Here is a 26,002-nt window from a genome sequence, read left to right as displayed (position 1 = left end):
ACCAGGTGCTCTCCTTCCCTCTCAGCAGTCAGACACGCTTCTAAGGCAGACAGCTCCTTTGGTACCAGGTGCTTTCCTTCCCTCTCAGCAGTCAGACATGCTTCCTCAGGTAACCAGCTCTCATTCCCTCTCTTCAGTCAGACGCTTCCTTAGGCAGACAGCTCCTAGGGGACCAGGTGGTCTCCTCCCCTCTCAGCAGTCAGACACGCTTCCTCAGGCAGACAGCTCCTAGGGGACCAGGTGGTCTCCTTCCCTCTCAGCAGTCAGACACTCTTCCTCGGCTAGACCGCTCCTATAGGTTCAGGTGCTCTCCTTCTCTCTCAGCAGTCAGACACGTCTCGGGCAGACCCACAACTTCTCCTGCCTGAGCTCCACTTTCGGCTGATGGCTCCTTGCTTCTGAGGCTAGCTGTAATGGTACCAGTCTTGGATCACATCAGGTGCTCGAGTGCTCTTTGCAAAATCCCCCATCCTTGGTCAGTGAAGCACATTGGATCTGAAGCCCAGTGGGAAGGTTCGGGTCTGGAGCCCAGTGGGAAGGTTTGTATCTGGAGCCTAGTGGGAAGGTTCGGGTCTGGAGCCCAGTGGGAAGGTTCGGGTCTGGAGCCCAGTGGGAAGGTTTGGATCTGAGGCCCAGTTGGGAGGTTTGGATCTGGAGCCCAGTGGGAAGGTTCGGGTCTGGAGCCCAGTGGGAAGGTTCGGGTCTGGAGCCCAGTGGGAAGGTTCGGGTCTGGAGCCCAGTGGGAAGTTTTGGATCTGGAGCCCAGTGGGAAGGTTTGGATCTGAGGCCCAGTGGGAAGGTTCGGGTCTGGAGCCCAGTGGGAAGGTTCGGGACTGGAGCCCAGTGGGAAGGTTTGGATCTGGAGCCCAGTGGGAAGGTTTGGATCTGGAGCCCAGTGGGAAGGTTCGGATCTGGAGCCCAGTGGGAAGGTTCGGATCTGGAGCCCAGTGGGAAGGTTCGGATCTGGAGCCCAGTGGGAAGGTTCGGGACTGGAGCCCAGTGGGAAGGTTCGGGACTGGAGCCCAGTGGGAAGGTTCGGATCTGGAGCCCAGTGGGAAGGTTCGGATCTGGAGCCCAGTGGGAAGGTTTGGATCTGGAGCCCAGTGGGAAGGTTCGGGACTGGAGCCCAGTGGGAAGGTTCGGATCTGGAGCCCAGTGGGAAGGTTTGGATCTGGAGCCCAGTGGGAAGGTTCGGGACTGGAGCCCAGTGGGAAGGTTCGGATCTGGAGCCCAGTGGGAAGGTTCGGATCTGGAGCCCAGTGGGAAGGTTCGGGACTGGAGCCCAGTGGGAAGGTTCGGATCTGAGGCCCAGTGGGAAGGTTCGGATCTGGAGCCCAGTGGGAAGGTTCGGATCTGGGGTCCAGTGGGAAGGTTCGGATCTGAGGCCCAGTGGGAAGGTTCGGATCTGAGGCCCAGTGGGAAGGTTCGGATCTGAGGCCCAGTGGGAAGGTTCGGGTCTGGAGCCCAGTAGGAAGGTTCGGGTCTGGAGCCCAGTGGGAAGGTTCGGGTCTGGAGCCCAGTGGGAAGGTTTGGGTCTGGAGCCCAGTGGGAAGGTTCGGATCTGGAGCCCAGTGGGAAGGTTCGGATCTGGAGCCCAGTGGGAGGGTTCGGATCTGGAGCCCAGTAGGAAGGTTCGGATCGGAGGCCCAGTGGGAAGGTTCGGATCTGGAGCCCAGTGGGAAGGTTCGGATCTGGGGCCCAGTGGGAAGGTTCGGATCTGAGGCCCAGTGGGAAGGTTCGGATCTGAGGCCCAGTGGGAAGGTTCGGATCTGAGGCCCAGTGGGAAGGTTTGGATCTGAGGCCCAGTGGGAAGGTTCGGGTCTGGAGCCCAGTGGGAAGGTTCGGGTCTGGAGCCCAGTGGGAAGGTTCGGGTCTGGAGCCCAGTGGGAAGGTTCGGGTCTGGAGCCCAGTGGGAAGGTTCGGGTCTGGAGCCCAGTGAGAAGGTTCGGGTCTGGAGCCCAGTGGGAAGGTTCGGATCTGGAGCCCAGTGGGAAGGTTCGGGTCTGGAGCCCAGTGGGAAGGTTCGGATCTGGAGCCCAGTGGGAAGGTTCGGATCTGGAGCCCAGTGGGAAGGTTTGGATCTGAGGCCCAGTGGGAAGGTTTGGATCTGGAGCCCAGTGGGAAGGTTCGGGTCTGGAGCCCAGTGGGAATTTTCAGATCTGGAGTCCAGTGGGAAGGTTCAGATCTGGAGCCCAGTGGGAAGGTTCGGGTCTGGAGCCCAGTGGGAAGGTTCGGGTCTGGAGCCCAGTGGGAAGGTTCGGATATGGAGCCCAGTGGGAAGGTTCGGATCTGGAGCCCAGTGGGAAGGTTCGGATCTGAGGCCCAGTGGGAAGGTTCGGATCTGGAGCCCAGTGGGAAGGTTCGGATCTGCGGCCCAGTGGGAAGGTTCGGATCTGGGGCCCAGTGGGAAGGTTCGGATCTGGGGCCCAGTGGGAAGGTTCGGATGATCTGAGGCCCAGTGGGAAGGTTTGGATCTGGAGCCCAGTGGGAAGGTTTGGGTCTGGAGCCCAGTGGGAAGGTTTGGATCTGAGGCCCAGTGGGAAGGTTTGGGTCTGGAGCCCAGTGGCAAGGTTCGGGTCTGGAGCCCAGTGAGAAGATTTGGATCTGGAGCCCAGTGGGAAGGTTTGGATCTGGAGCCCAGTGGGAAGGTTTGCGTCTGGAGCCCAGTGGGAAGGTTTGGATCTGAGGCCCAGTGGGAAGGTTTGCGTCTGGAGCCCAGTGGGAAGGTTTGCGTCTGGAGCCCAGTGGGAAGGTTCGGGTCTGGAGCCCAGTGGGAAGGTTCGGATCTGGAGCCCAGTGGGAAGGTTCGGATCTCGAGCCCAGTGGGAAGGTTCGGATCTGGAGCCCAGTGGGAAGGTTCGGATCTGGAGCCCAGTGGGAAGGTTCGGATCTGGAGCCCAGTGGGAAGGTTCGGGACTGGAGCCCAGTGGGAAGGTTCGGGTCCGGAGCCCAGTGGGAAGGTTCGGGTCTGGAGCCCGGTGGGAAGCTTCGGATCTGGAGCCCAGTGGGAAGGTTCGGATCTGGAGCCCAGTGGGAAGGTTCGGGTCTGGAGCCCAGTGGGAAGGTTTGGATCTGAGGCCCAGTGGGAAGGTTCGGATCTGGAGCCCAGTGGGAAGGTTTGGGTCTGGAGCCCAGTGGGAAGGTTTGGATCTGAGGCCCAGTGGGAAGGTTTGGGTCTGGAGCCCAGTGGGAAGGTTCGGATCTGGAGCCCAGTGGGAAGGTTCGGATCTGGAGCCCAGTGGGAAGGTTCGGATCTGGAGCCCAGTGGGAAGGTTCGGATCTGGAGCCCAGTGGGAAGGTTCGGGTCTGGAGCCCAGTGGGAAGGTTCGGGTCTGGAGCCCAGTGGGAAGGTTCGGGTCTGGAGCCCAGTGGGAAGGTTCGGATCTGGAGCCCAGTGGGAAGGTTCGGGTCTGGAGCCCAGTGGGAAGGTTTGGATCTGGAGCCCAGTGGGAAGGTTCGGGTCCGGAGCCCAGTGGGAAGGTTCGGGTCCGGAGCCCAGTGGGAAGGTTTGGATCTGGAGCCCAGTGGGAAGGTTCGGATCTGGAGCCCAGTGGGAAGGTTCGGGTCCGGAGCCCAGTGGGAAGGTTCGGATCTGGAGCCCGGTGGGAAGGTTTGGATCTGGAGCCCGGTGGGAAGGTTCGGATCTGAGGCCCAGTGGGAAGGTTCGGATCTGGAGCCCGGTGGGAAGGTTTGGATCTGGAGCCCGGTGGGAAGGTTCGGATCTGGAGCCCAGTGGGAAGGTTCGGGTCTGGAGCCCAGTGGGAAGGTTCGGATCTGGAGCCCAGTGGGAAGGTTCGGGTCCGGAGCCCAGTGGGAAGGTTCGGATCTGGAGCCCAGTGGGAAGGTTTGGGTCTGGAGCCCAGTGGGAAGGTTTGGGTCTGGAGCCCAGTGGGAAGGTTTGGATCTGGAGCCCAGTGGGAAGGTTCGGGTCTGGAGCCCAGTGGGAAGGTTCGGGTCCGGAGCCCAGTGGGAAGGTTTGGATCTGGAGCCCGGTGGGAAGGTTCGGATCTGGAGCCCGGTGGGAAGGTTCGGATCTGGAGCCCAGTGGAAAGGTTCGGGTCCCATGCGTGGATAGAGTTTTCCGAGCGGGATGGGGATTCAGGGTCTACCGCCCAGGATGCAGTGAGTGCGGCCCCTTCTCATAACCTAGTTTCCTTTCTGCAGTGCCAATGCTTTTGTAAGGCGATGACTCTACAGCGGGTATTGATAATGCTGGCGTGGAGCAAGAGTTTCCATAACACGAGCACAGTGAGGTGAAGCGCTGCACCTTGCTGTCCTCCATCTTGCTGATGGCCACTCCAGGGATGACCGAAGGACAGGCGCTGCCTAGAAACGCCTCTCCCTTTAACCAGTGAATCTGCTGATTCGCGCCGTACCCTACCATCTACCAAATGGCAGTGCTCAGAAAGGACTCCCCAGCAACCCCTTGCTAACAAGGAACTCTTTGAATTTCTAAAGGTTGCTCTGTCTCCATCCCTCCCCCACTTCAATGTCTGGCTACACCCTTCAGCTGTGGCATGAAGGGGATACATTTCCACGGTCTAGGAAAGCTGCATCACAGCCGCCATCTTGGGCCATGTCAAAGTCAATCCAAAATGGATCCCACTGGCTGGGAGCAAGAATAAACTCATAACCAATATCGAGTCCGGCTGGCAAGCACCGTACACACAACATGCACTCAACACACATGTGGATGTCACTTTAGGGCCTGGGCATGACTCGAGCAGGCTGACCGTCCTGGCTCTCTGTTCTGGGAAGCAGGAGTGAGGCTGGTCCCACTCTAAAGATTCAAGAGCGGTGTGTGTCCCTGGACAGCGATGGTAGCCACGTGGCACTACAGCGGTATGCTTTTGACGCGCCCCACGTAACCTCAGAGCCAGGCTCTGGGTCAATTCCAAGCCTTCGCGCATGATTTTGTGGATTCTGGGGTCTAAAGAAAGTCAGCATACCAGATTCACTTGCAGTTAGGTAACTAAGGGCAGGGTGGAAGGTCATGTGCATTCCTGTCCGAACAGAATCAAAATTAAAGACATGAACGTTTGGCATGGGTCTAGTCCTTCTGTTCCTATGTTGGACACCATGAATATTGTAAGCGTTTTTTTATTGTGGGTTTTTTTCCCCTAGTGATTCTAGTTGCTAAGGGGTGTGGTAATCCCTGAAAATGGTTGGGTACCTGGTTCCCTGCAGCTCTCAATGGATTCTGCCTGCAGGGAAGTTTTGGGTTTGAGAAAATCTTGCCATCAGTAAGTGAATCCAGAGGGACACAGTAGTAAGCAAATAAGAGAATATTTTCTTGCGCTCTACGGTGCAAAGTGTCACAATGAGGAGAATGAAGCTGGGGGACTGCAAGGGAACCTTTACTGTGTCCTTTGAGTGTAGTTTGGAGTGAGCGATGCCCACCCATGTGTGAAGCACGTGAGTGACACATCTCACCTGTTCACCCAGACGCACTCGAGGAGTTGTGACCAAGCGACATGGGCAGGTCACCTGTAAATGAAAGACAAACACACCTGGCCCTCCAGCCTGACTCCACAAAACAGAGTAAATACTGCAACGCAATCAGTGATTCTTGTCTGGGACACAGGCTTTAGCAGAGAATTTACTTAAGGTGCCCACAATGTGTCAATATGTCCAGGCATGTAGCAGCAGTAAGCACACAGAGGCGCAGCCGTAACATTGGTGTAGGAAGGTGCGAGCTCCCCTGTGAACGGTTCATGGTGGGAGCCATGCCTTGCAGAAGTGTCCTCGAAGTGCCCTGAGGTACAGGCCTCTGCTCGCAGCCCTAGCTGGCTGCCTGCCCTTCGGTGGCATCGATGAAGGCTACTAATGGGGTTCCAATGGCGATGATATTCACTGGACCGGGAGGAATCCAAACAGGACCTGATATGACACTTGGAAATCAATTCAGAGAAGAGAACAGCAGTACGCAAAGTGCAAACTGAGGGAGGTGTGCGTTCCACCACTGCTCACCGACAGACTGTGGCATGCCACCGTCCGCCTATCTCACACGCACGCACACATACGTCCTGGGACAGTCGCAATGGAAGAGTGATTCCATGATGACGCTGAACCGAGCTTCCGATGTCCGGCTCCAACACTCTGAAACACTCTACATGGAGGTCGAAGTCGCAACGGCCACCATCAGCCGCACAAGGATCCTTGCGTGTGTCATGCGTGGTCGGGTGTGTCAGCTGAGCACTGTGCATGGCTTGGGCTCTGACCTCCTCAGGAGTTCTGGTTCTGGAGGGCATTGGGGTTGTGGCTCTGCTAAGGAACCCAGCACCAGGGGTTTATTTTGGTTTGGCTTGTGATGGGAACTAGAGCAGGTTCAGCCTCCTGCGCTTCTCCAGTAGTCCGTCTGGCAGATAGATTTGAGATTATTGGTGTTGTAGAAGAATCCTCTTAATGCAGAGTTTTTACTAATAGGCGCTGGAATCTGCTCCTCTGCTCTGCATGTATGGACTCAACCTGTAACCTTCTGGAGATGTTGGATCGTGTGCGAGTGGAGGATGTCTTCGCTTGCTGCTGGTCCGTGTGATGGGGATGCTCGTCCGTAGCACGGCGCTACGGTGGAAGACCTGGATCTTCTGTGGTCTGGCTTCTCGTAGAATCGTATGCACTGGGTTGTCTGGGATCCAGCTCAGTGAGATGCTGTGGTCAATCCCATTCTGCTGTTCCGCAGTCATTTCCTTGTGACTAAAACACTTAATCTCCCCGTGCCTAACAAAAGCGAATATGTCTGTCTGTTACGCAACTGGTGCTCATGTAAAGCGCTCTGATACCTTTGGGTTAAGTTCGCGCTATATAAAACTCTGGGGGGAAACCTCGGAATGACACTTGCCCTAATGTGCGAGCCTCTTTACCGGACCCGCGTGTCCCGCCAGGCTTCGGTCCAACTGTCGTTCATCAGCGCATCGTGACTTCGTTTAGACACACATCTCGGGGGCACTTCCCTTGCTACTTACATAGAGGACGGTGTCTAAGGACAAACTGGAAAAGGTGCAACAGTGGAGAGAGAACTGCTTGACAACAGTACGGCCTTTGCCCAAAATAGCGCCGGGGCCGACAGAATGACTACCCCAGCCTCCTGCTTGAGAGCGGCCCAGATCCTGGGTATGGTCCACGAAGAAACACCCAAGACCACAAAGCGGCACTTGGAATCCACGCTCAGCTGGTCCCTTATGTTAGCCTGTCTCTTCACATCACTAGAATCCAATGGAACCTTCCAATGGCCAGAGACGAAGGGGTGCATCTTGAGCAAATGTAGACACCACTGGAGAGAAACATACGCCTCACTGCGACGGTCAGTCATTTCATCATGTCTCGTCCCTGGCGATCCACAGAAATGAGTGACTATCTGTATAATGGCCTCTAGTGTCTGGTGTGTAAGGACCTTCTGTCACTTGCCCTTGTCGGCAAAGCAGCTAAGAACATTGATTCAATCACAGTACAGTTCATCGGGCACACGCAGACTACCCCCGTGCAGCCACCAGAAAGAAGTGACAAAAGCAAAGGTGTGCGAGATGTTGTTTGTGAACTGTGGCTATCCAACAAAAACAGGTTCTAATCAGTGTACGATTTGGATAATACGCTGTTCAGAGAAGTGCGGTCCTGTTAGAATAACCACCGCCTACTCTCTGCATGGGGAGGATCAGACCAAACTTGTTAACTAAACGCTGCCTGACGTCCTGAAACCACTCCACAATTCAGTGTTGAGCCACCATGGAGGCACCCTCCACCGCGGGGCCTACATCTCATTCATATTTAGAAGGTCCCACTTTTTGTCATTAGGCACCTTGCCATATGTGCTTAAAATACATACTGAGGGTGGACATGCCACATATCTGAAAGTAGACTTTGCAGCAGAAGGGGGTCCAGTGGCTTTTGCCCATTGTGATCAAGGGAGGTCCTGTCCTTCCCTGGACTGGCAGCACAAAGCAGGCCTGCAGCCCAGTTGAGGGGCAGCATGGGATCACAGCAGAAGGCTCTCCCGGTGTGACTGCTGAGGCAGAGTCAGCCAGTGGCTGCAGGTCTCAGCAGGCTTTCCGTGCTCCGAAGTGACTGGCCGTCACAGTGAGGCATGTCTGTCCGGTGGTGTCTACATTTGCTTAAGATGGCCGCCTTCGTCTCCTCTGATTGGAAGGTTCCGTTGAATTCTAGTGATGTGAAGAGACAGCCCAACACAAAGAACTAACTCGAGCCGGATTCCTTGTGCCTTTTCCTCATCTTGGGTGTTTTTTAGTGGACCATGTTCCAATCCACACAAGGATGCTTTTTTGCCCATCCGTTTTGGAGTGAGATGTCTCACTCTTGGGGGTACTTGGTGACGGATTTACCCCTCAGCTGAGTTGGCACTGCTCCATGTGTTCGATGTCTGGGAGGCTAAGCGATGCCTCAAAACGCTATTTAACCCAGGAGTGGTATTGCCTCAGTGGGGCATTGCCCAGTTGTGACGCGCTGCAGACCGTCCCACATTACACGGTCGGGTGCCAGCCTTGAACAGACCATGCTTCTCGAAGAACAGTCTTACACAGCGATGGCTTGCTCTCAGAAGCACCAGAACTTTGGGGAGTCCTGGAAGGAGCACTACCTGAACACCCAGTCTCTCTCGTAGCCTCGCATTATTCTTATTTCGAGTTTTATATAGCGCTGGCTAGACCCGAAGGTATTAAGGCGCTTTACAGGCTACGTGAAGACCAAAATAAAAACCTATTATACAGCACTGAGGTAGTCAACAATCAAGTAAAAAGAGTGAATAACAATACAGTGCAGAGGCAGAAACATCTGGTCTGGATCCACTCCCCTTGACTTTGTTACACGTCAGCCATGCCTTGTAGCATGCTCTTAATGCCTGTGACATTGTTACACACCAGCCATGCCTTGTAACATGCTCTTAATGCCTGTGACGTTGTTACACACCAGCCATACCTTGTAACATGCTCTTAATGTCTGTGACGTTGTTACACATCAGCCGTGCCTTGTAACATGCTCTTAATGCCTGTGATGTTGTTACACATCAGCCATGCCTTGTAACATGCTCTTAATGCCTGTGACATTGTTACACACCAGCCATGCCTTGTAACATGCTCTTAATGCCTGTGACGTTGTTACACACCAGCCGTGCCTTGTAACATGCTCTTAATGCCTGTGACGTTGTTACACACCAGCCGTGCCTTGTAACATGCTCTTAATGCCTGTGACATTGTTACACATCAGCCGTGCCTTGTAACATGCTCTTAATGCCTGTGACATGGTTACACATCAGCCGTGCCTTGCAACATGCTCTTAATGCCTGTGACGTTGTTACACATCAGCCATGCCTTGTAACATGCTCTTAATGCCTGTGACGTTGTTACACATCAGCCATGCCTTGTAACATGCTCTTAATACCTGTGACGTTGTTACACATCAGCCATGCCTTGTAACATGCTCTTAATGCCTGTGACGTTGTTACACATCCGCCATGCCTTGTAACATGCTCTTAATGCCTGTGATGTTGTTACACATCCGCCATGCCTTATAACATGCTCTTAATGCCTGTGACGTTGTTACACGTCAGCCATGCCTTGTAACATGCTCTTAATGCCTGTGACGTTGTTACACACCAGCCGTGCCTTGTAACATGCTCTTAATGCCTGTGACGTTGTTACACACCAGCCGTGCCTTGTAACATGCTCTTAATGCCTGTGACGTTGTTACACACCAGCCGTGCCTTGTAACATGCTCTTAATGCCTGTGAAAGTGTTACACACCAGCCGTGCCTTGCAACATGCTCTTAATGCCTGTGACATTGTTACACACCAGCCGTGCCTTGTAACATGCTCTTAATGCCTGTGACATTGTTACACACCAGCCGTGCCTTGTAACATGCTCTTAATGCCTGTGACATTGTTACACACCAGCCATGCCTTGCAACATGCTCTTAATGCCTGTGACGTTGTTACACACCAGCCATGCCTTGCAACATGCTCTTAATGCCTGTGACGTTGTTACACACCAGCCATGCCTTGTAACATGCTCTTAATGCCTGTGGCATTGTTACACATCAGCCATGCCTTGTAACATTCTCTTAATGCCTGTGACGTTGTTACACATCAGCCATGCCTTGTAACATGCTCTTAATGCCTGTGACGTTGTTACACACCAGCCATGCCTTGTAACATGCTCTTAATGCCTGTGACGTTGTTACACATCAGCCATGCCTTGTAACATGCTCTTAATACCTGTGACGTTGTTACACATCAGCCATGCCTTGTAACATGCTCTTAATGCCTGTGACGTTGTTACACATCCGCCATGCCTTGTAACATGCTCTTAATGCCTGTGACGTTGTTACACATCAGCCATGCCTTATAACATGCTTTTAATGCCTGTGACGTTGTTACACGTCAGCCATGCCTTGTAACATGCTCTTAATGCCTGTGACATTGTTACACATCCGCCATGCCTTGTAACATGCTCTTAATGCCTGTGACGTTGTTACACACCAGCCATGCCTTGTAACATGCTCTTAATGCCTGTGACATTGTTACACACCAGCAGTGCCTTGTAACATGCTCTTAATGCCTGTGACAGTGTTACACGCCAGCCGTGCCTTGTAACATGCTCTTAATGCCTGTGACGTTGTTACACATCAGCCGTGCCTTGTAACATGCTCTTAATGCCTGTGGCGTTGTTACACATCAGCCATGCCTTGTAACATTCTCTTAATGCCTGTGACGTTGTTACACATCAGCCATGCCTTGTAACATGCTCTTAATGCCTGTGACGTTGTTACACACCAGCCATGCCTTGTAACATGCTCTTAATGCCTGTGACGTTGTTACACATCAGCCATGCCTTGTAACATGCTCTTAATGCCTGTGACGTTGTTACACATCATCCATGCCTTGTAACATGCTCTTAATACCTGTGACGTTGTTACACATCAGCCATGCCTTGTAACATGCTCTTAATGCTTGTGACGTTGTTACACATCCGCCATGCCTTGTAACATGCTCTTAATGACTGCGACGTTGTTACACATCCGCCATGCCTTATAACATGCTCTTAATGCCTGTGACGTTGTTACACGTCAGCCATGCCTTATAACATGCTTTTAATGCCTGTGACGTTGTTACACGTCAGCCATGCCTTGTAACATGCTCTTAATGCCTGTGACATTGTTACACACCAGCCGTGCCTTGTAACATGCTCTTAATGCCTGTGACGTTGTTACACATCAGCCGTGCCTTGCAACATGCTCTTAATGCCTGTGACGTTGTTACACACCAGCCATGCCTTGCAACTTGCTCTTAATGCCTGTGACGTTGTTACACACCAGCCATGCCTTGTAACATGCTCGTAATGCCTGTGACGTTGTTACACACCAGCCATGCCTTGTAACATGCTCGTAATGCCTGTGACGTTGTTACACACCAGCCGTGCCTTGTAACATGCTCTTAATGCCTGTGTCTCAGCTTCTCTTGACTGGCTGCTTCGCTCCAGTTTCCTTCAGGCCACATTTTGCCCCTCATGGAAAGCTGTCGCTGAAGTTTACCAGTTTGTTTCATTGGTTCCTTTTTCAACAGGTTTTTGCTTCTGTAACTATTTTGTTATTTGTATACCTTCGAATTCTGGTAAAGAGTTCTATTTAAAAAAAGATTGGTAAAAGGTCAAGGATTTTTAAATATGCTTTTGAATGAATAGGCCCTTTAAATGGAGTCAGATGGTACCCTCACTTACAAAAGGATGCAAACTCCTCCCCCACACTAGATGGCTTGCATCACCATATGGGCACACGTGTGCCCGCAAATGTTGCTGGTCAGTGGGCTCACCCAGAGCTCTGGTTTGTGAGCAATGTTTTGTATGTTGAAGAGGTTCACAAAAAATTAAAATTATATCAAGTGTAGGAATACTGAATTCCTTTATTCTATGCTAACCCTAATTTACATAAGGTTAAAAGCAATAAAGGATGGGCTTGTGAATTAATTTAAGACCCGCCCTCATCACTCAGCTGCACTCAACATGTTTCTGTCCTCTACCTGTGTGCCTACTTGTCACAGGGCTTTTATCAGGACCTAAAGGACCCTGGCTATGTGCGGTCAGGGTGACTGACTCCGGAATCTGGGGATCACGGTTCAATCCCCGGTGCCGGCGGCAGATTAGCCCAGCACCATGTGACTCTGGGCAATAGCTCGCTTAATCTTCCCGACGGCCCCCAGCGCCTAGAGACCCTTACGGGTGATTGTTCGCGCTTTACAAATGTGGATTATTATTATTATAGCTATGTAGAAGGTTCCATTATTATTCAGTTACTTAACAACGTAAACACATTATTTTATCTTTCAAATGCAACCTGTTATTTTTCTTCTAAGAAATTTGAAAATCATCTAAAATGTTATAGTATTTACAAAAATGTTAATCCCTTATCCCAACTTTAAGACAAGGTTGAAAACCCGGGTAAATAACAAGTGATACAGAGCTGAGAACCAGTTTAGAATTTTGGACATAATCTTTTGGGGAAAATATATATCTTGTAAAATAGTTTTTTTTACTCTTCGCGGACAGTACTTGGGTGAAAAAGAGAAACCTTCATCAAAAATGCAACTTCATTTTTTAGGTACTACAGGTAGTAAAATAGAGGGACACCTGGAATGTTAAATCGATATCTGCCATTTTGGAGACTTTAAGAAAGTTTTTATTGAGTGTAATGAGGCAAATGGCAATAGACTACTTCACTCAAATAGCACCTACAAGCTTGATATTGCACCTGTTGCAAAAGTTGCATTAGTTTACTGACCAATCAACTTTCAAAAAATAAAAATTGTAGTTCTAAGGGCCATATGTATCAAAATCCTCATTTGCGATTCTCAAATAGCGATTTTTTGCGAATCGCTATTTGAGAATCGCAAAATGCTATGTATGTAGGATTTGCAATAAATTTTGCGAATCCTACATATTCCTTAATTGCGAATCTCAAATTGCGATTCGCAATTAAGGAATACCTCCCCATTCATTCCTATGGGCCCATAGGAATGAATGGGCAGACATTCTCAATTTGCGATTAGCAATTAGCGGATCGCAAATTGAGAATGCAATTTCAAGGGTGCAAGGGTGTTAAAAGGACACCCTGTTGCACCCCTGAAATAAGCATGGGTGCACATGTGGCGCACATACATGCCCTAAGGGAATGTATGTGCTTTACATTACACTTTAAAAAATGCAAAAAAAGTGAATTTTTCAAAGAAATCGCAAATAACCACCGATTTGAAGTTGGTGGTAATTTGCGATTCCTTAAGGCCAAATTGCACTTTTTTGGTGCTTCTTACATTGCATTTAAGGAATCGCAAAATTTGCGATTCCTTAAATGCAATCGCAAAATAAGGAATCGCAAATTTTGCGATTCCTTATTTTGCACGCAGATTTGCCTCATACATACCACTAAGCAAAATTGCGATCGCAATCGCCGAAATTCTGCGAATTTTGGCATTTGCGATTGCAATTTTGCTTGCGACATATGGCCCTATGTCATTTGGGAATGAAAGCAGGTAACTGCTGGTGACTTTTAACATAGGTAGTGGCGAAATTTGGAAAATCACTTCAGCAGGTTCCTTTTCGAAATGTTTGATATCTCCCAGACAGCACCAGGGAACCCCAGAAATGCAAAATGAAGGCCCTTTTGAAAGATTGCTATATTTTCTTCATTAAAAACACTGCTAAACTCCATGGAACAATTCTGCAGAAAGTGCCACTGAGCATCACCTCATAAAAAGCCATATCCTTGCATTGGGATTTAAATGTTTTGGGTCAAAGTTTGGTAAAAAGTGAACTAAAGTTGCTAATTGTTGTACAATTATCTACCAGATTTCAGGTATAGATGCATTGCCTAAGAATATTAATCTGGTGACTATAAAACAATGAAAATATTCAAGAGTTTTTGAGCACGCATTTTGTTACATTTGCAGACGTCAGAGTGCCCAGTTTCATAAATCCCTCTTTAGAATGACGTGCTGCTCTTCGCTGCATCTGAGTTTGACTGGAAGGTCCATTTGTTGTTAGATAATGAATTGTGTCTGAATCCTCCCATGTTCTTGCCAGTGATCGGCTATTATTGCAATAGGGCGCTGTATGCTCTTAATGCTGCCGGGCATGGGGTGTGGTTTGACATCCTCTGTGCACTTGTTACAATTGGCTCTTGGATATGGTTAGAGGGTCATCCCGTTCTTGTTCACCTTGGACAGTTGGTTGGACTGCTCGTACGTTTCCTGTTAGCGTTGGCTGGAGAGTAGGGTTTGATCGTCACTCCGTTTCGTTGTCATCAATGAGTTTTGTCTGAGTCCTACCATGCTCTTGCGAGTGTTGGTATAGTGATATGATTAGATTGCTGAATGTTCTTGCTGCTGTTGGGCACCTCTCTGGTTGGCATCCCATCCTGTTCTTGTTAACTTTGGTCAGTTGGTTGAAATGCCTGGACTTCTCTTGTTATGTTGGCCAGGGAGTAGGGTTTAAATGGCAGACAGGTCCTGTGGGTGTTAGGCCCTTAATATAATTTAAAAAATCAGTGTTTTTATGCTGCTACCAGTCAGTTAACGCACTGTGGCACCTACCGCCGATACTGGAAAACACTCGGCTTCTCGGTCGTTCCTTATTGGACTTTCGCTCCCTGCTCGTCCTTTCATTGCCTGCACGTATCTAAGCGCTGTGGCCAAGACCCTGCAGAAGGCTACGCCTTTGCTGCTGGGCATCTTGGTTGGAACTATTTTCTGTGGGTGTTTCATGTGGGTTTGGGTAACCAACAGTGTGGGGCATCGAGGCCGGGCACTGCCACCGACCTCCTTCCACACTCGACTCATCACAAATCCTGACTTTGACCTCTGCTTTCTCTCTTTCCTTCAGGAATGCATCTTGTCGGGCATCATGTCTGTGAATGGGAAGAAGGTACTTCACATGGACAGGAATCCTTACTACGGTGGCGAGAGCTCGTCCATCACCCCTCTGGAGGAGGTAAGAGCATGACCTGTGCACAGCACGGAGCGCCGTTGTGCAGCGTGGAGGGCTTGACATCGCTAGAAGAGCCATCCTTGTGGACACCATAGAAGGGTGTGTGGTGCTGGGGCTAGGAGGGTTGATATCGCCGGTGGACACCACAGCAGAGAGAGCGCAGTGCGCAGCGAGGAGGGCTTGATATCTCCAGAAGAGCCTTCCTCATGAACACCACAGAAGGGAGTGTGGTGCTGGGGCTAGGAGGGTTGATATCACTAGAAGAGCCTTCCTCGTGGGCATCACAGCTGGGAGTGTGGTGCCGGGGCTAGGAGGGTAGATATCACTAGAAGAGCCGTCCTTGTGGACACCACTGAAGGGAGTGTGGTGCTGGGGCTAGGAGGGTTGATATCACTAGAAGAGCCTTCCTCGTGGACACCATAGCAGAGAGAGCGCGGTGCTGGGGCTAGGAGGGTTGATATCGCCGGTGGACACCACACAGAGAGAGCGCAGTGCGCAGCGAGGAGGGCTTGATATCTCCAGAAGAGCCTTCCTCATGAACACCACAGAAGGGAGTGTGGTGCTGGGGCTAGGAGGGTTGATATCACTAGAAGAGCCTTCCTCGTGGGCATCACAGCTGGGAGTGTGGTGCCGGGGCTAGGAGGGTAGATATCACTAGAAGAGCCGTCCTTGTGGACACCACTGAAGGGAGTGTGGTGCTGGGGCTAGGAGGGTTGATATCACTAGAAGAGCCTTCCTCGTGGACACCATAGCAGAGAGAGCGCGGTGCGCAGCGAGGAGGGCTTGATATCACTAGAAGAGCCTTCCTTTTGGACACCACAGAAGGGAGTGTGGTGCTGGGGCTAGGTGGGTTGATATCACTAGAAGAGCCGTCCTTGTGGACACCACAGCTGGGAGTGCGGTGCTGGGGCTAGGAGGGTTGATATCACTAGAAGAGCCTTCCTTATGGACACCATAGCAGAGGGAGCGCGGTGCTGGGGCTAGGAGGGTTGATATCACTAGAAGAGCCTTCCTTATGGACACCATAGCAGAGGGAGCGCGGTGCTGGGGCTAGGAGGGTTGATATCGCCGGTGGACACAACAGAGAGAGCACAGTGCGCAGCGAGGAGGGCTTGATATCTCCAGAAGATCATTCCTTGTGGACACCACAGAAGGGAGTGTGGTGCTGGGGCTAGGAGGGTTGATATCACTAGAAGAGCCGTCCTTGTGGGCATCACAGCTGGGAGAGTGCGGTGCGTGACGTGGAGGGCTTGATATCACTTGTGGACGCTAGAGCAGAGAGAACGCGGTTCTGGGGCTAAGAAGAGTTGACAACTACTGTACGACAAGGAGAGTTTGTGGCTGGGCATGAATATGCCTTAAAGGCAGGGATATCACTGTAAGAGCCTGGTCTTTACGACAGGGTGAGTGTGATGTCATTTTCCTCTTAACAATAAAACAGACTAAATGCGGTCACACATTTGCTGTGGTTTAATACCATCGGGCTGAATTCGCTGTGAAAGGCGGGTCAAGGCTTTTATTTTAGATTTTTTTGGAGTGGGCACATTGCCTTTTGCTGATCCTAGCCATGACCTTTCTCACCAAGTACTCACTGCTGGCGATTTTCTGATGCCAACTTGTATGTATGTATGTATGTATGTATGTGGTATTTGTGTAGCGGGAACCGGGAACTTGGCAAAAAAAGCAGCAAAGCTACGTCTAGATTTAAAAGCAAGGATATAGTCAACGAGCGATGTGTAGATCCTGTCCTCCCTGTAAAAACAGGACTTGGTGAGTCCCATTGATAGACAAGACACTCACCTGATCTTATACAGTTTGTTAACTGTATCATGAATCTAACTACTTTGTGGTGAGATTGTGGAACATGTTGCTGCCCTTTGCTCATATTTGACTTCCATGGTTTCCACCTTCTTTGTGCTGAGAGCTGCAGCCCATCCAAGGGTAGGTTGATTCAATTCTACCCTCATTAATGCTTTTCTGGTTTAGGCCCCCTCTGTGGTGGTGTTTCACCATCACTTACACCTTGCTACCGCCCCTCTGCAATCTTTCAACCCATCAGTAGATTAGGACAAATCTCCTGTGATGAAACTACAAGGGACTGAGTTCATCAGAACAGAGGGACAAGTAGCAGAATACTCTACTTCAGCGAAAGGGTTAAGAATTACTGCTCAAGGAAAGACCTCCCAAGGAACGGAAAGAGCGAGTATATATCTTAATACCTAAACACAACTAAATATTACGACTGATTCTGCACTAGAGTCAAAAGTTTATCCGGACCCTTCGATTCCAGATGACAACGCTATGAGAGGTTGTTCCTTTATTGGAAAGAGAAGGCTTCTTGGTGTCATTAGACCTCCAGATGTCTACTTTCAGATTACGGTTCACTCTCAATTCAGAGAATTAACTTTCTGGATAAAGTTTGCGCTAAGATTGTTTACTAAGTCTTTAGTGCAGTAAGCATGCATCGTAGATGACCATGCATTCCGTTGCAACGGGCTATTCATAGGAAACTGGTTTCAATAATGCCGATCCAGCGCATATCCGACTGATATATATGTTGCAATTCATAGTTAACACGAAGACGTCAACCCCCCATTCTATCTCAGCGAAAACCATTCTTGGGTGCATAGTTGACCACAAATGCAGCTATGGCTGTATCAACTTAACAGAACACTGGCATTTCATAGCAAGTTCACCTCTCTCAATGCCTCAGCCTAGGAGTAAGAACTGTGATGAAATGTTGGGAGTGACAGCATCTGCAAACATCTGACATGACCCTCACTAGTGGTCTCCATACTGGAGACGTGAGGAGGCTCATCGTTGTACAAAGCAAGATGCAAAGAAAATTATGGTGGTGAACACAAGAAAACATAACAAAGGACAAGTTGTTTGCATAACCGGTCCCCCCAGTCACTATAGCGGATGCATCACTCACGGTATGGAGTGCCCGTGTTAGCAAACTGCACGGCGGAGGTCATTGGTACCAGCTGACGTGATCAAGCACATACAAGCCTTAGAATTAGAGACCGTGTTAAAAGCTTTCCAAAGTCAGTGCAGGGGAAGGTAGCAGAATGCAAATAGACAACACCACATGTTGTGGTCAAACAAGCAGGGCTGACTCAAGGCTCTTGGCAAGGGGCCATTCAACACCACATTTCACTGGTGGCACATCATTTGTCTGGAGAACACAAGTCAGAGGCAGATGGTCTGAGCAGACAAGACATTCTGCGTGTTTCACAAGTGAGAAATAGGTGGTACATCAGCCAGTCTTACAACAGTATTGTTTGAGGAATTAAAATCCTCAACAATACAACAAGGCACATCAAATGTAAATACAAATAAAAGGTACATTATGATCATTATAAAAATATAGCGCAATGAGACAAAAATGATTTGCCAAAATTCTTTCATTGCCTCCTTCGACAAGAGTTGTACCTTTCTATTTATTGTCTCGCAATATGGGACTGTCTGGTCCCAAAGCTGTTTTTTTGGAGTTTGTTTAGGGTGGTAACTTCCTTTCTTGCCTCCATCAAGGGGAAATCCCTCCACAACCACCTAAGCTCTAGATTAGTTCTTCACCCTCCTAGGAGGACCCTAGGAGAACAGCAGGACGCTCTAAAAGTGCTAATGGTACTGCTTGTCTTTGTACCATAAATCTGACTCCGACATAACACATATAAAGGTATGATTTCTCCCGAATGAATATTAGAATTAGGAAAGACTAAATACTTTTTAGAAATCCAAGTCTGGATGTGTTGAAATTCAGGGAGGTCAACTCAGGCTGAAAAGGTACCTTTTGTAACATCATTCCACCAGGTCCCTGTTCTCTGTTTTATATCTATAAGTTCTCCAATCTGTAGTTTTTTTTGTTCATTTTTAGGCAATTTCTTGCAGCTAAATATGAAGAACTTCATTGTCCCTCTCGAGTTTTAATTCAGTGACAAAATAATCAATGAAAAGGAACACGGGAACCGAAGCAAGGCGTGATCTAACACATTCACATGTATAGTTAATCAGGGACTCGGAAATCTTCCGTTCACGCATGCTTTTGTGAGGCAGGCAACATTTCTAGTAACTCTGTCCATCTTGTTGAAGTGCTAGTCAAGACCTACCATGTCATAGATCTGTTCGATTCAAGAGAAAACGCAAAATGCCAAAACATGGCTTTTTGCTTGGACCTCTCCACTGCTACCCGCGAGTCCAGTGGTGATCCGGTGCAGAGTCACATGTATGACCATGACACTACTGGCATCACAGTGGGCGCCACAAACATGTTATTCAGCTCTTATAACCATGTTACCACAGAACACGTGGCGGCTTACGCTTCTTCCACAGAGACTGACGAGGGGAAACAGAACGATTTATCGCCCAAGAGTTTGGATTTAGTTTCATGAGCCCAGAAGTCCTAGGATTGAATTCCCACACATGAGTCTGCCACAAAGAGATATTTAGGTGATAAAATAGGCAAGAAAACCGGCAACAGAAGTGCAGCTCAGTAAAGTGGACGCATCTTGTTCACTGGTTTAAAAACAATGGATCTCATCAACAAACGACACAGAAAATTAATGTCGTTCAAATCCCCTTGTATCTACTACTAGACAATAAACTTCCGGCATCCATCAGTCAGACCTCATTCATCTGCAGTCGCAGTCTCCAGAAGACTGGGGCAGTCAAATCAAGCCAGCCATGTAAACATTTGCAAGGGGAGATCAGAGGTCTCCTTCACGTACAATCACAACGCCAACTTGGAACTTGTATATCGCGTTGGGGGGTCTCATGAAGTCTCCATTTATACCGATGTGTAAAGCGACCTTGAAACACTTTACTAGAAAGACAGCATTTTTAATCACTATTGCTCCTTTATATAGGTTGAGTGACAGTGACTCACTAATAATACAGGGACATTATCTAGAAATGCAAGAAGTTGAGGTAGCTTTGAAAACCAATGTAAAAATCATACCCAAGGTACGATCTAATCCTCATGTGGGGTCATTCAGCAGCAATTGTTCTTGCAAACCCCAGGTATAGTTGCAGAAATACATCTGTCTACAATGCACATCAGAAGTGTGTTTGTGCTCAATGTAGGATACTAAACCAGTGTGAACCCACAACAATGCTCTCCGGCTCACACTCCCCTCACAGAAAGGAAACACCATTCTCCATGAGAACAATTCAGTTGTGCCACTCCTTAGCAGGGAAAGCAACTGAGATGAGGCTAAAGTTACCTTCAACAAGGAAGGAAGGAGCAGTGTTAACATGTATGGTGACTCCTCCATTCATTTTTTTTAATGAAAAAAACATATAGGAAACCTAATACAGAGTGGGCTAACTACTTATATGAACATGTACACATCCACAGATTTATATCAATCAAAATTAATTTTTTGTTATTTAAATGAAAAGGGGGAAAAATAAGTTATACATCAAACCAAAGATTTTGTATCATTCTCTCATAGAGGCTATTGTCAATTAGTACAATTCTGTATAGTCATTGATCTATACATACATACAAAATCATAACATATGTTAATATTATACATTTGCAATAAATATCAAACCAGAAAGGGAAAACAAAGAGGAGAAAAATTGGTGTCGTAAACATATATCTTTCATGGCTAAGTACAAACTACGCGCGTTTCGGCCTTGTGCCTTCATCAGGTAGCCATGTGTTAATGAATCCTTGTTCTAGGGTCACGCAGTCAGTTAAACTGGGATTATTCACTCTTGGTGTAGACTGAGAGCAGTGGCTGGCGGGCAAAATCCTCACACGTATTGTAGAAAAAGAAAAGGGGGGAATCCCTCTCAAGATGGCAGGATTTCTGAAGCATTAGAGGTAAAGCAGATACGCGTAACCCAGCACGATGTCTCGATAGTGCAGCACACATTAGCCGATTGATACGGAGCCCATTTCCTAACTCGTACGTTATTTTGATGCTGGTTCGCACGTGCGGAAGCCTCCATCTGTGTCGGTCAGGTGCAGCGTGGCATCATGACTGTAAAATACCGTGCGGTCAACAGTCGCGAATGGTGATTTTTTTTTCATAAATGTTATGTAGACCCTGATATAGGAAACATTATTAGGGGTACCTCTGTTTTGTTACACATTGACTCCTCCATTAATGACATTTGAGAGCAGTGACGTAGACGCACAGTGACCGGGGATTCACAGTCTAACAGGGAAGCTCAGGTAGGGCAGAGCGTCACTACTCCTGCTTCACACCCTCCTCTACAAGGGACACTGCTACTACATAGTTTATGCAAATCAAGGCACTCTAGGATGGCTTCAAACTGCAAAAGAAATAGGTTATTCACTTGTAACAATAGTTTTGGTGTTTGAAATCCTCTAGATTCACACGGGACTCTTCCACTGAAGAGCCGCGCACAAGAAAATAATCTTTAAAAGAACAAAACCCTTAGTGTGCGTGCTGTAGAGGTACAAAAGAGCCTGGGTATCCTAATGGGATATTGTATTTGTTTTTCTTTACCGGGACATAGGGGCTCGGGGTGTCCCTCCTCGGTGTCTCCCTCCTGTGTCATATGTTTGATGCTATATATGAAATGTAAATTTATATCGATTTCCATGATAAATTATTTTCAAGCTGAATAAAAAAATATTAAAAAAAAAAAAAAAAAAGGAAAGAAAGAAAAAAAAGGATATTGAGGCTGTGTACTGGGGCCTTGTGGGCTTGCGTTCAAGGTCTAATGAGTCCTACAGGTGCCACCCGTGGTTTGCACCCGGATAAAACTTTGTTTGATCTGAAGAATATTTGTTGACCCAGTCACTTGAATGGTTGGAATATTAAACCGCGTGCACGTCACCCTGAAAACTATTGTTTGGGTAAGAAACCGGTTTCTTTTCATGGGCGCGCTTCTACCTGTGCCTTACCGCATCCTGAGTCCGAGGGGTTGAGTTGGGCTGGTTCTTCTTTGATAGAAAGACCCTTCACTTGTTCCCCTTGAAGGATGCACTACGCCGTCTCCTTCCAATCTCCCTCAAGATGCCCAGGTGGCCTCATTTACACACCACTTAAAGGATGTTTCGGCTTGTTTCAGAATTGGTGTCTTCTGCAGGTTGTGTAGAAGCAGGCGCAAATAGTGGTATAAAAGTTGTTAGCATCATTTTTTGGACATACACTCAACACTGAGAGAAAAACTCTGTTTTTCTTAAAGAACAGCGTTTTTCTCTCATTGTGGAGGGTATGTCCATCGCTGTTCTTTCCTAATTTACTGGGTTCTTTGTTTTGCTAAAATTGTACATGTGAGGATGGCGGATCCAGTTACTCCTCTTCGTCCCCCCTACTATTGAAAGCATCTTTTATTGCCCAATGTTAGAATGAAGCTGGGGAAATCGGGGGCATCGTACATAAAGCCATATGGTTCTTACCATCAGAATTAGTGTTTTGAAGGGCAGAACCCTCTTTGTTGGTACTCTGAAAGGACTCTCACTGGGAGAATCTAATTTTGTATTGCGTCCTCGTACCATTCCCTGGTCGTAGAATCTTCAGATAAAGTTGAGGTGCTGCCATGAGACACCCCTGGATGTTCATGGCCTCTTACGTAAATGACAACTCCTTTGTGTGAATGTTTGGGGCTCGGGTCTGTATTTCCAGCTCAGAAGCCCTGCTTTTGCTCCTCAGAAGGAACCTGTTCCTTGTCTGTGTAGACAGCAGAGCTCCACCCACCAGGTGAACAACAGGGGGTGTGCACGCTCCACCTTCTTGTGTCTCTTGGACAGGGGATTGTGGTTCTGTGCTCTGGTCATGGACCTCGTGTATGCTACCCTCATAGCAGAGGCGTGCACTGTTAATGAGGACAGGCGCAATTGATTACATGAAACCATTACTTGTGCGGTCTCTGCAAGGGGAAGAGGATTTAGAACCGTTCGGGTGAGTCCCACCTAGACCTATTCGCGAAGCATGGTGCCCCGACACATATCTCGGTGAGCGAGGGGCATGTGTCTGTGGGTGTGATCCCGTCCTACCATGGCCGAACATCTCCCTCTGTGCCTTTCCACTCATGGCCGTGATATCCAAAGTGTTTCACGGATTTCTCCTCTACAAGGCATGTGTTATAGCGCAGGACACAAATACAGAATCCACTACATCAGCTTAACCACTACATGGCAAGGTGAGCATGGTGTATTTAAATGTGAAATTAGAAATAGTAAATGTGGACTAGCCTTAATTATGCTCCGCAGATCTGAACATATTCGTGTTAACCCAGTTTATCCCTGGCGATGCCCCCCCCTCTGGTCCTGCTGCTGCCTTGCCGGTCAGTTATGCACGGTGTCCTGGTGCTCTTCCAACTTGCTGCACCAGGAATAGATACCTTTTACCGCCTCCCCTTCCGACAAACATATCTTTGATCTCTTTGGTAATGGCTTCCGTGTCCTCTTCTCTCCCACCTCACTCTGTGCTCAGGTAACCAGCTGCTTCTCTGAGACATTCGATTGCAACACCGCGCCCAACGCCAAACACGAGCAAAATCAAGATCGTCGACTTTGCTTTGTCTACTGTACCTAAAAACATGAAATCCTCTCTCTTCTCAAAGCACAAGTCCATCTTTCCAGCCAACCCCTCGCCCCTCCTGGTCTAAACAAGTCTTGTATCTGTGGACCCCAGTTTGGCCCTTTGCTCATAAACCCAACATGGCATCAACCAGCCCACTTCCTCCTCTGTGAGATCGGATCTCCTTCCGTTGATGACATCCATTGAAAGAGGCGCTCTGTGAACCCGCCAGCCATCACTACTCTTCAACACCGTCACAACGCCATTCAAGCACCGACTCCCTACTCCGAAGAGCTCCACCATCTCCACAACCCCACGGTTAATGCCCCTGGCACAGTGCATTGAATTAAACGCTGCAGACACCATTGTATAGTGTTCACTGTCAGGGTAGCCATCAACTTACAATCCTTCAGCTAGCATCCTATCCATCAAATACTAGTGGGCACTGCGGTATCCTGTTATCCTGCTACACTCCCCTAATTCTCTGCCAAGCACTCACCTTCTGAAAACACCCTGTGTTAAATTCTTATATGCTGTTTAATGTAACTTCTGCAAGATTTACTGTTCATTATGCTCAACAAATAAATACAAACACAATGCAGTTGTCCTTTCAAGAGGCTAATTTGTCACCCACGATGGCTGCAGGTAAAAGCAATCTTTTCAGCTATGCCCCATGCGGTCAGCAGACACTGTGCGCTGGATACAAGTTCTAAAGGCATAGTTCGGCCTGATCAGGGCATTTTGAATAAAGATTTTAACTTAATGTGAAGGGCTAGCGGCTGCTAGTAGATAGAAGTGGTGGGCGGGTAGTGGGGGAGGATGGGAATAAAAAAACAAAACACCTTTTCGCCGGCCACCACCTCCTCCGTCTTCTTCAGCTTCGTTCTTCCTTCAGTCCCGGCAGCAGGAAGCACCTGGCACTCAGCCTCCCCACAGCCAATCACAACGCTATAATGCAGCGTTGTGATTGGTCTGAGCACCGACGGGTACTGGGAGGGTTTGCATGCTCCTCACCAGGCTTCGTAATGCAGCCTGGTGAGGTAGATGCAGAGTGCGCATGACTGTTTGGCCGGCCCGATAGGGCCGGTCAAGCAGTCATGCCCACTTAAGGAGTGAAAGCCACTCCTTCCCTGCTCTGCCCAGCCCCTTCAAGAGAGCCACTGAATTCAATAGGAAAAATACAGTGATCATAACAGTACGTTATAATCATTGTATTTTTCCTTTTGAGCAGTGGGGCAAAGCTCCTCCGCCACTGAGGAGGAGCCGCCTGCCCCTACAGAAGATTAATCCCTGAGAGTTTTCTTATGAGTGTGAAAGAAAGGGGGCTTGGGAGTAGGTAAACACAGTTCTCTCAGTAGTAAGGGCAGTAGTATCACAGTTAAGTCCCGCCCTCCTTCATGGTGACCACAAGTCCCCTTCGCTCTACCCCCAGGTATGTACACCCGCCTTACGAGTACGAGGTCACCTGAACGGAGTGGACTTGTGGGGTGCCGGACACCACATGAGCTCAGTCCTCAATGTCCTGCTGAGGCCCGTGCTCTCTGGCCCTCCTCAGAAGATGAGAAGGCCTCTGATTCGACTGGTTTCTGCACATCACCGCTGAGCGTTCGCTTGAGGAATCAAAGAGTGGAGTTTCTTTTTACTTTGTGTGTAGCAAATATTTTATTTGTTAAAAACTGCGAATTGGGCAATAACAAATACAGTGGCTTGCAAGTCCAGCTTAATTCCATATTGAGTTACAGATGTTAATTGTGGTACATGCACAAATAACAAACAATATTTATATGCAATATTTATGGAAAAAGGGGTGAAGAGAATAAGCTATAGAAGGAAGAAAGTAAGGAGAGGAAAGGAAGAAGGAGAAAGAGAAGGGAGGAAAATACGGAACTACAAAACGGAAGATAAACCGGTTCCGCGAAGTCCAAATTTAATAATCCAGGTGGGAGGAGAGAGGAGGCACAGTAACACTGGTGAGGAAGACTTTAGAATCCATGCAAAGCGGAGTTTGGCTGACCTTCGAAAGATGACTGACTGCACAACAATGCGTGACGGATCATCTGCAACCTGGATGCCTCTGACGTTCTGTGTGATCTTTGTCACCATTGTTATTGTGGTGTCTCGGGTACCTCTCAGGTGAGGGACCTGCTCTTGTCACACTAGGGAGGTTGGTAGAGCCCAGGCAGCTGCTGCCTGGGACCCCTCTGGAGTCCATCACAGCTTCTCTGTCTCCTCCTGTTTGAAATCCTCCCTTGAGCGCCCTTGCTCCAGCGAATCAGCGTTAGTTCTGAGTCCCCCTATGTGGCCATCACCCAGGTGTGCACTGATATCCCAGTCTCTGCATCCTGCCTTCCTGCCCGAGCGTCCTGTCCCTGGACAGGATCCAACTTCTTCTGTTTCAAAGTGGACGAGGCGGAAGTAATGATTATTTGTGCAAACAGCACAGGGCGCTCTCCCCATTTCGCCTCATGTGTTGCTGTACACTAAGAACGCTCGTTGTTTTCCTAAGGTTAGCG

At 48.9% G+C, this 26,002-nt stretch overlaps 1 protein-coding gene across 1 annotated transcript in view; it reads left to right on the top strand.

Moving 5' to 3' along the window:
- GDI1 (GDP dissociation inhibitor 1) overlaps positions 1 to 26,002 on the top strand; it is a 73,832-nt gene that overhangs the window by 15,132 nt on the left and 32,698 nt on the right. The window contains exon 2 of the mRNA XM_085629713.1: positions 14,878 to 14,985. Within this exon, the coding sequence (XP_085485839.1) occupies positions 14,878 to 14,985 (108 nt within the window). The remainder of the gene's footprint in view (positions 1 to 14,877; positions 14,986 to 26,002) is intronic.

The sequence above is a fragment of the Triturus cristatus genome, chromosome 10, assembly GCF_964204655.1.
Source record: "Triturus cristatus chromosome 10, aTriCri1.1, whole genome shotgun sequence".
Taxonomy (NCBI): Eukaryota; Metazoa; Chordata; class Amphibia; order Caudata; family Salamandridae; genus Triturus; species Triturus cristatus.
Note: the sequence above shows the minus strand (reverse complement) of the source record. Positions and strands in the feature narration are given on the sequence as shown.